The sequence below is a fragment of the Camelus bactrianus genome, chromosome 3 (genome assembly GCF_048773025.1).
Source record: "Camelus bactrianus isolate YW-2024 breed Bactrian camel chromosome 3, ASM4877302v1, whole genome shotgun sequence".
Taxonomy (NCBI): Eukaryota; Metazoa; Chordata; class Mammalia; order Artiodactyla; family Camelidae; genus Camelus; species Camelus bactrianus.
Window position 1 is genome coordinate 78,777,424 of NC_133541.1, and position 13,560 is coordinate 78,790,983.

The 13,560-nt window shown below is 33.7% G+C and overlaps 1 protein-coding gene across 10 annotated transcripts in view; it reads right to left on the reverse strand.

The window, feature by feature from the left end:
* Positions 1 to 13,560, reverse strand: part of APC (APC regulator of WNT signaling pathway) — a 125,853-nt gene that overhangs the window by 37,674 nt on the left and 74,619 nt on the right. For all 10 annotated transcript variants that reach the window (XM_010971495.3, XM_074360461.1, XM_074360464.1 and 7 more), the window contains 2 exons: positions 10,655 to 10,738; positions 2,826 to 2,930 (listed from right to left, as the gene is read on the reverse strand). In XM_010971495.3, the coding sequence (XP_010969797.2) occupies positions 2,826 to 2,930; positions 10,655 to 10,738 (189 nt within the window). The remainder of the gene's footprint in view (positions 1 to 2,825; positions 2,931 to 10,654; positions 10,739 to 13,560) is intronic.

Here is a 13,560-nt window from a genome sequence, read left to right on the forward strand (position 1 = left end):
TCAAAAATAAAATAGGAGGGCAAAGTGGGTAGGGTACATGTGGATTACTGTATTATTCTGTCTGTCTTGGTACATATTTGAAATTTTCCATAATAAAAGGTTTAAAAACACATATTGGCAGCAGAAAAGGTTTTCTTACTGTATCATCTCTTTCCCACTCTTGGTTGAATTTTATGACTACTTACTGATTATATCACTAGCGATCTGATTCTAAACATTAAATAGAAAATCTGAGAATCAATTCATATCTGAATTACACACATAGCTATATACTAAGTAAACAGGGATCTGACTGTATAATTTACCTCTAGCTTTCTTTTTTCATTTAACTTCCAGGGGAGATTAATGACAGATAAAGAAATCCTATTTCTAGAAGGGATATTAGTCTTTTCTTCCAACTTAACATACATTTATTGTTGCTATCTACTATTTATCAGATACTATGGGGATATGACATTGGGTAAAAGTGGAAAGAATCTCTGCCCTTGTGGAGCTTACAGTCCAGTGGGGAAAACAGAAATAATCACACAAATAAATGTGAAGCGGCAAATGTGGTGGTCTTTAGAGGAGAAGAACATGCTAGGACAGCCTGTAATAGTGGGATGAACAGCTCAAGACTCTTGAGAAAGTCACACTTAAGCTCAGACACACATGAACTGAGTGCACTGGATGAGAAGAGCACTATATGCAACAGGCACAGAGTGTGCTCAGGCTACAGAAAGAAGAAGCGCAGTGAAGGTGAGATCCTGAAAGGTCAGTGTGGCTCAAGTGGTGAGAGCAAAGTGTGACATAAAGCTGACAAGTTAGGTAGGAACCAGATTATACAGGTCATAATAAAAGGTTACCTTTTTCCAAAACCAGGGAAAGTCAACAAAGGATTTAACAAAGAGGGTGATTTACTCTTGTTAAGATCATTCTGGCAGAGTGGACGTGGGCAGGAAACCAGGCTATGTACAATGAACTTCCACACAGTGGTAGAGACAAGGCATCAGGATAGGAGCTTTGGTGGATCATGCTACTGTGGTCCTGAGACAGTCAAAGAGATTATTTTCATTTTTAATTAGTCTCAATGGTTTTTGTCTCTGGAGCAAATAATAAAACAAAACAAATGAACAAACCCCAAGAGGCTGTCATATGTATAGATCCTGCTAGGACAGGTGAAAGGAATTTTGGTATAACTGAATTACAGTCATACAGATATATATCACTCATCTACATTATGATCTAGGAGTACCTGTAGCTTCATTAATGTGATCTTGCTTTTGTCTTATAATTTTGCTATGATTTTTTACGGCATACTGCAGTTTTACATTGTTATATGAAACCTACTGATCTTTTATTTTATGGTTTCCTACCCACTTCAGGATTGTAAAAATTCTACCCACATTTTCTTCTAATCTTTTAGTATTTTTAATAGTTTTCATTTTCAACATTAAATCTAATCTACTTAGAATTAATTCTGATGTAAGAAGTGTGCTAGGGATTAAATTTTTAAAAAATCAATATCCAATATTACTGGATACATGAGGCTTTAAAGTACATAATAATTGGAATACGACCCAAAGCACTAATAGTGGGTCTAATTGTAAGTAAATAAATTTTTTTCTGTTAAGAATATGGAACTTTTCTCCCTTCTACATATGTGTAGGAGCACACAATCTTTCCAAATCCCTAAACAACAAAGAAATAACCCAAATGTGCTATTTAAATATAATTTCTTCTGCCCTAATTTACCATCTATACAGTTTTCTCCAGTACAATGCTAACTAGTAACAGTAAAATAAAGTATTCTCTTGTTTTAACTCAGGAAACTGAATTTAAATACTTAAGTATGAGACATTTTCTTTTCTTTTTCTTTTTCTTTTTTTAATTGAAGTACAGTCAGTTACAATGTGTCAATTTCTGGTGTACAGCGCAATGTTCCAGTCATGCATAAGTATGAGACATTTTAAGTTTTAAATTCTGATGTACTAACAAAAGCATGTTCTTTTTAAATAAACAGTATGATCAAAAGTAGCAGGTACTAAAGGAATATTTTATATCAACAGTTAGAAAATTTCCTTAAAATCAACTTAGTGAAATTCTATTGTAAAAAATCATTCATTTACAATATGTAAAAATAGCCATAGAAAAAAATGTGGAGAATACAGAACACTCCAATGAAAAATACTGTCATATTAGGATGCATTCCAAGAAAAGCCTAACAGCAAATTGATGGCAGCATAACAAGATAAGTTCTACATTTTAAAAAAAGTCAAATTGACTTCCATCATTTTGCTAAAAGAAATAATAATAAGTATGACTAGGCTATGTTTCTACTTTTTATGAGTATTAGAATCACCTTTTCCAAAGACAGGATTTGCATTTCTAGATTTATATAATCTTGAAGTATAACAGAAAAAAAAACTATAACTAAGTCCTTATGATCACTTTTAAAAACATAAAAATGTCTGTACGAAAATGCCAGAGAAAGAGCAAACTTATTCAATGTAAGCAATAATAACTAGGTCAAATCACATATAACCAATATGCAGCTTAGTATTTATTTTTCAAAAAAACTCTACTCACGTTAATCATTTTAGACTAAAACAGAGACACACAATTTACAGCTATAAAATATTCTTAGAAATTTTGAAAGCATTATTGTTGTGTATAATAAAGAAAAATGACATAGCACTTTGGTACAGAATCCTTCTAGATATCCTTTTGGGACTAAGGAAACAGACAAGATTTGCAGATCATTCTGAAGATCGTCTTACTGAACATTCCTTTTTAAATACGCAAATATTTAATCAGGAGAAACCCCAATGAAACAATTTATTTACCTGCCCGCTACCCGAAGTTGCCATGTTGATTTCTGCCACTCCTTGACCTTCATTCTGCCGCTCAGCTTCATGTGAGCCAGCTTCATGCTTGCTCTGAGATGACCTCTGTTAATATGGAGTTAACATCATTATATACAAAAATGGTGTATGCTTTCTTAGCCCTCAGCTTTTCTTCTTTCTTGTTTTAAAGCTCTGAATACATCAACTATACAGGTTTACAAAAGGACAGAACTGCACTTTATACTTCATAACCTCCAGCAGGGCTGGCAGTCGACTATTTCGGTAAAAGGAAAGTGAAGTGTGTCCCTTGAGCATTAGAGCTGCACAAGACAAAGGATTTTCTGAGACTCACAGAAACACCATCTTCCACCAGCTGTGCTCACATCACTATCAGGGATACAACCCAACTAGAACAAATAACTGTCTTTTCTGCAAGGTCACATGGTTCTGGCATTTAATGGAGCTGCAAATATGACAGTTAAACTACTACCTAAGCTTACAAATACCTTCTGTGTAAGTGTATTTATACATAGAATATATAGATATACACACATATACATATCTCCTGCTAAGAACGTCATCTGAAACCAACAGATAAGCTCTTAGATTCTGATATGAATAAGACCAAAACCCTCTTCTAATGTAACCACCATCTGCTATGTAAAATGAAAGTGACAGATTAGATCCAGTAAAAGCTGTTATTTCAAGATAGATTATACCCAGTACAAAGCAGTCACTCTGAAAAAATCAGTGCAGAATCAAAGAAATGAAATAATTTTCCATTATCTTTTATAGAAACAATTATAAATGTGCTTGCTCTAGGAAAATGACACTCAAAAATAAAATCTACACTTTAAAAAATTTGACATCATAGTGGAAAACTATATTACAGAATGGCTTCTACGGAATTTCTGTAAACTTCAGGCTTTCTAGACCACTTAAAATGTGACTTAAAATTAATTTACATCCAATATTTCCATCAATAAATGAGTGTAAGTTCTATACAGGCAAAAGAGAGGTAGTTCCAAAAATCCAGAAATAGAAGGAAAAATGACCATCGGAAAAATCCCTCTGTAAAAGTCAACAAAATCAACAAAAGCAGAGAAGACAAAGTCAATCTAGAGACAAAATGAGTCAAAGACCACTGAAACTACAAAGATCTGACACTAACATAACTGAAGATGTCAATATAAAAGTAATTACTGAGCATCTGCAACAGTAGTCACTTGCACTAGGTGCCGAGGAATCAAATGCTGGCACAGCCACACTTGCTCAATGCACTCTTCAAGCTTCAGCCTAGTGAGGGAAACTATCAAATAATGAGAGAGATAATAAAGCTTAAACTTTAACAAATACTCTGAAAAAAGCATACAGGGTCCTATTAGGATACGTGTTACAGGGACGTCATACAGTGTAGGAGTTTGGGGAAGAGCTCTCTTAGGAAGTGCTGTTTCAAGTGAGATCTAAAATACAAACAGGAGTTCTAGAAAGTGGTATAGGGGTAGAGGATGAAGATTTTATGTAAACAGATGAACATACACAACTGGGGGTGGGAGGAAGCATGGTTTGTTCTAGGACATCAAAGAATCATAGTGTGAATAGTAGAACAAAAAGATGGTTGAAAAAATATCTTACTGATTATGTTGAATTATAGTGTCATTCTCAGAAGGCACTCTTGCCTCCACATAAATAATACTAGTATATTAAGGGAAAAAAGTTGCATGCATTTTTATTTATTTATTTTTAACACCTTTATTTTGGTATGATTCCTGTAAACTATACATATTTCAGATGTACAATTTGATGAATTTTGATATATGTATATTTTGATGTTTTAAAGTCAAATTTTAAGTGGTTTAAGTAGGCAGGAAACAGAAAAGACCAGTTTGGAGACTATATGTTAAAAGTGTGAGATGATGGTACTTTACAACCAGGGGAAGCAGTGATGGAGATAAAAGAAGTGGAGACAGGTAAATCTGAAGGACTGTCTGACAGGCTGGATGTGGTGAGTGGATGAACGGATCTGGCATCAAGAATTACTCCTTTGCTCACACAATTGAATAATGATGCTGTCATTCACAGAGACAGGTAATAGTAAAATAGAATGAGGGTTTTTTGGAGGAGGTGGAGTTATAAGGAGGACTTATGAGGAGATCATTAATTATGCTTTGGATATGTTGGATTTAAAATGCCTTTGAGACATCTTAAGCAGAGATGCAGAGCAGGTACATAAATTTAGGAGTCTGGAATCCAGGGCCAAAAAATGAATCTGAGATCCAATAGTATATAGATGGTAAGTGAAGCCCTAAGCATAAATAAGGTGACCTCAGGGAGGGAGAGAAAGACAAAAAAGAGAAATATGTCTGAGGAATGCCGACAAACCAGAGAAGTGCTGTCATAGATGTCAAGAGAAGAATATTTCAAGCAACAGTTAAATGTTCAACACTGTGGAAAATACCAAGATGAAGACTGAAAATGTCAATTTAATTAATATGCAAGTCATCGATGATCCATTTCAGTGAAACTAAGAGAACAGAGACTAGACTGGCAAGGGTTAAGAATAAATGGTGGGGAGGAAATATAGACTTGGAATCTAGAAACACCACTGGAGTGAAGATTAGGAAAAGACGATAAGGAAAGGAAGGGGACAGATTAAGACAGTTGCAGGAAGAGATGGAAATGAGGAAGGTTCATTTCATACTTTTAAGGGTAAGACGTAAGCATGTTTAAATGCCAATGGAAACATGTCACAAAAGAGGAAGAAGATAAATAAGTGAGAGAAAAGAGGTAAGAGTACAAAGTCCCTGAGAAGGCAGGAGAGGAAAATCCAAAGCACAGGAAGGAGTGCAGAATGGTTCCTGGTAGGAAGGAGAGTTCCAATGATAGCTACTGTTTTCTCTGTAAAGGAGGAGGTACCATTATTAGGAGGAGGAGGAGAAATAGCAGAAGGTTGAAACAGTCATTTCTAGGAGAGAGAGAATGTGAGATCCAAAGAAACACAGTAGGCCTGCAGGGCTGCCAGGCCCAGCTGACGATGTGATGATGATGAATATGATGAAGTTTAAAAAAAACCCCTAATGTTTGCTATGCACTGATCACTTGGTATCTATTGATTTATTTAATCCTTACATCAACTCTATGAAGTAGGTACCATTAAAAAAAAATTCCTGTTTTTTTTGGGGGAAGGGTAATTACATTCATTCATTCATTTACTTATTTTAATGGAGGTCCTGGGGATTGAACCCAGGACCTGTGCATGCTAAGCATGGCCTCTACCACTGAGCTATATCCCTCCCCCCAGTAGGTACCATTATTGTCCCCATTTTACAGATGAAGAGACTGAGGCACAGAGAAGATAAATGTATGGCTTTAGGTCACATACCTAGTAGATGGCAGAGCTACAGGTGGTATCACAACCCAGGTAGTCTGACTCCAGAGCCTAAACTAGTACTTAACACTTATATCCATTTTTTAAAAAACTCTTTCTCCTTTACTTATTTATTTCCCTTTATTCTTTCATTGATCCTAGGCTACAGGCCTGTCTGTGGTTTTTAATCACTATCTATAACTACTGCTAACACCAACAACAAAGAGACTGTTCTGATTCCTATAAAAAAAAAAAATCCTAACTAGTTTCATCATTGCATAGTTGTTAGACAACTTTACCAAAGTTTTCTATCCTAGGACTGAAAACATTAAAAAAACAGACAAAACAATTTTGTTGAGGTATTTACATATCACAAAATTTGCTTTTATCACAGAAGTGTATAATTCAACGATTTTTAATAAACTTACCAAGCATCACCATAATCCAGTTTTAGAATATTTTCATCATTTTAATAAGATCCCTTGTGCTCATTTATAGTTAATCTCTATTCTCATCCACAGCCCCAGGTAACCATGAACCTACCTTCTGTTTTTATGAATTTGTCTTTTCTGGACATTTATTATAAACGGAAAATGTGGACTTGTGTGTCTGGCTACCTTTACTTAGTATGTTTTTGAGGTTCATCCATGCTACAGTAAGTGCCATCAATTTGTTCCTTTTTATTGCCTAACAGTATGCCATTCTAAGGATATGCCACATTTTGTTTATTGATTCACCAGTTGATACACATTTACACTGTTTCTATTTTGGGGCTATTATGAATAATACTGCCATGAACACTCAAGATAAAGTCTTTGTGTGGACATGTTTTTGTTTCTCTTAGATACCTGGAAGTGGAATTGCTGGGTTGTATGGTAACTCTACGCTTTAAACTTAGGTAACTGCCAACTTTTCCAAGCGGCTAAACCATCTTACATTCCTATTAGCAATGTATGATGGTTTCTATTTATCCAAATTCTTGCCAGTGCTTATGATTTCCTTCATGATTCTAGCCATACCTAATGAAGTGGTATCTCATTGTGGTTTTAATTTGTATTTCACTAATGGCTAATGATGCTGAGCATATTTTCATGTGCTTACTAGCCATTTCTGTATTTTTTCTGGTGAAATGTATATTCAAATCCTTTGTCCATTTTTAAGTGGGCTTGTGTCCTTATTAATGAGCTGTGAGAATAGTTTGCATGGGACTTTAATAAGTATTTCTCACTGGCTATTTCCTAGAGCTTTTTAAACCATGCTATAATTTTCCTCACAGCTCCCATACCTTTGAGTGCCCCAAATGTATTTGCTTGTCAATAAATAATCTGTCTGAAAGGATACATGAGAAAGCAGAGGCACTGGTTGCCTCACATATTCTTTTGGAACTTTTGAGATTTGAATCATGTGCAATAATTACATCATTTGAATTATGTCCAGCATCTAGACCCTAATTCAGAGTTGTCAGAAGGTAGGGCAAAGACAGAGCTATAAGATGCTTCATGGTAGAGAAATTATTCGGCAGACATCTTTTCTTGTCTACACTGCATGTGAACTAACACATGAGTGTCCGACCCCTAGTTTTCTCTATTTCCTAGCTTCTCCCTCAGATCTATAAGAATGACAATAACGGAATAAAGAAACTTCAAGCAGCCAAATTAAAAAAAAAAATTTTGTTTCTTTCTTAAATGTGACATGGCACCTTCCTTCAGTTTACATTCACTGAATAAATGTAATAACCATTTTAGGCTATGAATTATATAACCATTTTTATAACAAAAAGAAACAAGAAAAGATTAGGTCATAGTGATAGACAGTCAACTCCAAATCCAATGATACAAATACAATTTTGAACAAATACAAAAAACACAAAGAAGCACCTACCCTGCAATAAACTTAACACCTAAATTCAAGGTGAAGAGTATTAAATGGAGTAAGAGTCCATTTCATACAAATAAAAGATTCAATCAACTAGAAAAAATAAATGTAAATATTGATTTAGAAATGGGAAAAAAAACTGCCAGAGGTAGCCAAACAGTAATAATCAGAATATTAAAAAGCTAGGAGAATAAAACTATACAGCTAAAGCTAGAAACACAGCAGCAAAAACTCAAAGTAGAAAATATTAAAAAAGAAAGTATGAATGTAGTGTTGCACAATAAAAACAAAAGCTGCTTTTTAAAACAATTTTTTACAGCATAGTAAGTTTGATCAAGGAAAAAAGAGACACAGATAAACTACACTGGAAAGCCAAAGAGGTCACAGTAATCAGAATGCTACATACAACAATGACATCGAAAAAGGAGCAAAGAGATATTGTTTCTTTTAAATGGTCCTTGTAAGTCAACACTGCAAAAAGGACACTTATTCCTTATATTACAAATATGTGGTTTATACTGGCTTAAGACAGCCAGGTTAAACTACTTTTAGAAATACGACTGTGACACTGTACTTAAACTGCCTACTTAGCAAATACACGTTTCTACTTACTTCAAATTCATACGTACTAAAGTCAAAATTCCTAAGCTATTAAAAAAGTCAGGCCTGGATAAAAACATTCTTTAAAAGGACTCTACACTGTCAAAAGTTACACTTTTAAACATTAGACAGGGTTGTCTTCCCTGTGTATAAATGGGCCTGCAGTAAGTTTTTGATTTAAAACAGAACTGTTCATTATTTGACCGAATACTCTGAGAACAGATACATGGATGGAAAATACATGCTGGAGATGATAGGACATGACAGATTTGTTTTACATACAAAAGTTTTCTCTAATTATTAAAATCTGTATATAGAATATACTAAAAATCACAAAACAAATGGCTAAACTAGAAAAACAAGGAGGTATTAACAATGGTTACCTGCCTTTTCATGTTATTTATGATTTTTATTCAGCTACCCCCCCCCCCCAGTCCTTGTTGTCCTTCATATCACATTTTCCTTTACATTTACTTCATCCTGATGCCATTTTATTCATCTGTGGTGTTGAGTACTGGAGAGATCATTTTATTTGGAAAACTATGCCCTTAAATTCTGGGGAATTTTAATTTATTTTTATGATTTCCTTCCTCTAGTTTCTCCATTCCCTTTCTGGAACCAGTTTTTATTTGGATATTGAACCCTACTAGAATGAGTCTCTCATTTTCTTATCTTTTTTATTTATCACTGCATTATCCTTTTGTTCTACTTTCTGAGAAATTTATCTTCTAAAATTTCTATTGAATTTTTCATTTCTGCTATTACACTTTTAACTTCCATTTCTTTTTAAAAACTTCTGAATGTTCCTTTTGTATACCACCATTTTCTTGCTTTATGGATGCTTTATCTTTCATTTTCAGACTATTAACATTAGTTTTATTTTTTAAGTTTTCTTCTTGCATAGTCCCTATTTCCACTAAATTTTTCTTATTAGAAACTTTCTTAAAATGTCAGTAGTTGTGAGCTATCCAGCCATATTGAGGAATGGGCTACCTATGAAACTCTATGCCTGAGGAATGGAGTTTGTCAACTATAGCCATCCAGTAGGGTAGTCTAGCTGTGTCGTTTTATTGGGGAATCCTCCAATGTCAGTACCTCTAGGTCTTTCTTCTGGAGTTAGTCGTATTTCTTAGAGAAGTTGCTACCAGAAACTTCCCTGTATTAGGAACCTGTATGCCAGTGAGGGTTTCAGCATTCAGTAAGTAAATTTTCACTTATTTACTTAGTATGGGACCCCCCTCAACTACAATTATACTAGGATTGCCCCTAATCAAAAAGACCCTTTATTTTACCTTTTCCAGAATAAATCTCTCATCTTTTGCTGAGACTGAAAAGTACCAGTCACTCAGCTATGCAGAGTAGAAGAGTGGTCCTGGAGGTTCCACCGGCTTCTTAACAAATTTTCAATCATCCTCTTGTTCTCCCTGACCCCATCCTCTTTCCTTTAACCCCCTTTTTAATCCTCACATCCAGAGGTACTTAGTGTAACCAATTCTGGAAACTCTCAGGACTCCACAGTATATAACAGGTTGCTTTGGGACTTCCTACTGCTGACTTAGGGGTCAACTCTCCACTATATGCTACAAGAGTGCACTTGTTTATCTGTTTTCTAGCCCAAATTTTGATGTCATCTCCCCGGTATTTGTGCTTTTCCATTTTATCCTTTTACCGTCATTTTAACGGGGTCTGTGGAGTAAGCATAGAAAATGTATATGACCAATTTTTACTATGGATTACACGTAAAGAGAAAGCTTATTTACTTGTGGATAATAGCCAAATTAAATTAGTTAGCTGATGTAAACTGATAAATGAAGTAAGATATCTATATTTATGGCTCTATAAATTTTAAATACCAAAACTTATGAAGTGTCTCAATTCTCTAGAAGAACATCTAATTTGATGATGATGCCACATTAATTACATGTATTTTCTTTTCTTAGAACAACTACCTATATTCACATCTGCAAATAAAAGACAATTTACTAACCTCTGCTTCTGTTGCTTGGGACTGTAAAAGCTGTCGTATACGAAGTATGTCCTTCTCTATTTGTTGAATTCTGGTTATTCTTCGCTAAAATAAAATAAGCAACCAAATTAAATCTATTTTTATTAAAAACATTAGTTTAAATAACAATGCTATGGTTCCCATTTAACAGCTTAGGGGTATTCCAAATCACTCTAATATAAGAATTAAATATGTATATGTAACCACACACTGTTGACCTATTGGGGTCAATTCAATTTTTTAATACATCTAACTTTTTACAATAGATCTCAAAATGTTTAGGAAAATTGTACAAATACAAGCCATATATCAAATTGTATGATGCATGTAGTGTGAAATTGGTATTTAAAAGCTATTCTCAAAAACTATTTCAACAGAGAATTACATCTGAATTTAATACTTTATATTAATCCATGTCAGTACACTACAATGGATTTATATAAATCGTGGTATACCTGAAAAGGGAAAGAGTGTCTGATTTGTTTTAATAAACTTCAGGGTTTAAATAGTAGGAATAATCTTCCTCAAAGTTATTTCTATTACAAGTCATTAGTACCTTTCAGATTTAGCTTTCCCAAATACCTACTGCAGCTGGACACTGCTTTTATTCCAACACTAAGATCACAATGAGGGTAACAGCTTTCACTTTCCTCATATCCTGAGACCATCAAGTGAAGACAAAGTAAAAACTACAGATCAAACAATGAGGAAATGAAAAAAGGTGGGAAAAGTGTTTTCAAGTATCTAACAAGCTTTAAACAAATACTGCCAATTTTGTATCGTCTTCTGCAAAAATTCTATAGTTGGAATCTTAACATTGGTATTGAAAGTTGTATTATAAGAGTAATTGTTTCAATGGGGAAATTAAGTGTTAGAAGCTGGATGGAGTTGTTTCCAAACCTTTAATGATTATGCACCCACCAATAAAAGATTTCTGACTATGTATACCCCAAGAGATAAATAATGAAAGTATTGGAACAGATAGCTCTAAGTATATATAGTTATAAAACTTATATACAAAACTTACCCTTTGACCATAACTACTTTTGCTTAAATACAATGTCCTCATGATTTTACTGCCATAGAAAAAATGATTATTGTTGCTATTATCCAATGTTACAATAAACAAACACAGAAAAGTTCAAAAAGTTGTGCTCACCAAAAAAGAATCCTTCCTCCCAACCTGCCTCCCTCTCTTCTTTCCTTCCTTTGTAATACCTACCAACTATGCTGATTCTCTACCATGATTCTGAAAATAGCGAACTTAAGGTAAATAATATTCTTTAACTATGAGATTTTACCATGTCCAATTTACATCATGAAAACATGCTAAGGAAGAAATGCCTGTACTTTTTGCAGCTTTCTAAAGATACTGCAAAGATGAGTGATCAATTCTACATCAGACAGTAAATATTTCCTGGTGTTACAGAAACAGTTAGTGGCTTTGTAATATTTTACTGTTTTCCTCTCTACACAACTAGCTTCTTTTTACCAATAAAGTCCTAAACAAAAATGTTAATATTTAGAGGATGAAAATAGGAAATAATATCTAATATTCATCTCCGTGGCACTACATTTCTGTATTACTATTATGTCACTAAATCCTGAACTCAAGTCTATGCCTTGATGATTTCTGACATGACAACTTTTACGATTCTGTTTCTCAGTACGAAAAATAGAAGAAGCCAGTAGTATATATTTCCACTGTCTATATGACAATCTTGAATATTTATGAAATTACATTTAATAAAAAATGCTTAATTGTTTAGGGGTATGGAGGTGGTATGACTTCTGAAAAACTGATTTGAAAAAGTACACAGTAATATAGTTCAATATAAATTCAGGATAACTCAACAAATTAAAAATAGAAGGTAAATTCCTTAACTTCATAAATGGTATCTACCAAAAGCCCTGACTAAACAACATACTTAATAGAGAAATTTCATAAGGATCCCTTTAAAGTCAAGACAAGAAGACCAATCAATATTTTTTATTCAAAAATGTATTAGAGTTCCTATTCAAAACATAGAGAAAAAACTGGAAAAGATAAAATTATTATTTGTAAACAATATAACAGTTTAAATGGAAAATCCAAGAAAATTGTAAACTACTGAGACAATTTAATAAAACAGTTCAGAAAGACTGATGGACACATATAACTTAAATGAAATTTAGTAATATAAGGAAAGAAAATCCCATTCACAATAGCAATAAAAACTGTAAGATATCTAGGAATAAATCTAAAAAAAGATGTGTAAGAGTTTTATGGAGAATATTACAAATCTGTATTGAAGAACATAAAATTAGTCCTAAATGAATGGAGAGATATAAAATTAGTAACAATACTTAATATTTACTGAGTGTTTACTATGTGCTGGATTCTAAGTATTTTACATGTATTAACTCATTTTATCCTCACATTTTACAGGGTATCATTATCTGTATCTTACCAGTGAGAAAACTGAGGCAGATAGTTTACCCAAGGTCACAGTGCTGATAAGTGGCAGGTCAGGAATTAGAACCCAGGAGGTCTGGCTCCAGAGTCCATCCTTTCAACCAAGAACCAATCTTCACATTGTAAAGATACAAATTCTCCTCAAATTAATTAATAAATTCAAAGTAATTCTAATCAAAAGCCCACCAGGCTTTTCTTTGAATTAGATACTAAATTTCAAATGAGTAATGAAATGGAATATAAACACATTTTACAAACAAAAATAAGGATTCACCCTACTAGGTACCAAGATTTATAAAACTATAGCAAATAAAACAAATGTGGTATCAGTGCAGGTATAGAGAAACTAAAATGGAACAGAGTCCACAAATATCCAGCAAATACAAACTTGTCATATGACAGAGACAGCATTACTAATCCATGGGAAAACGGA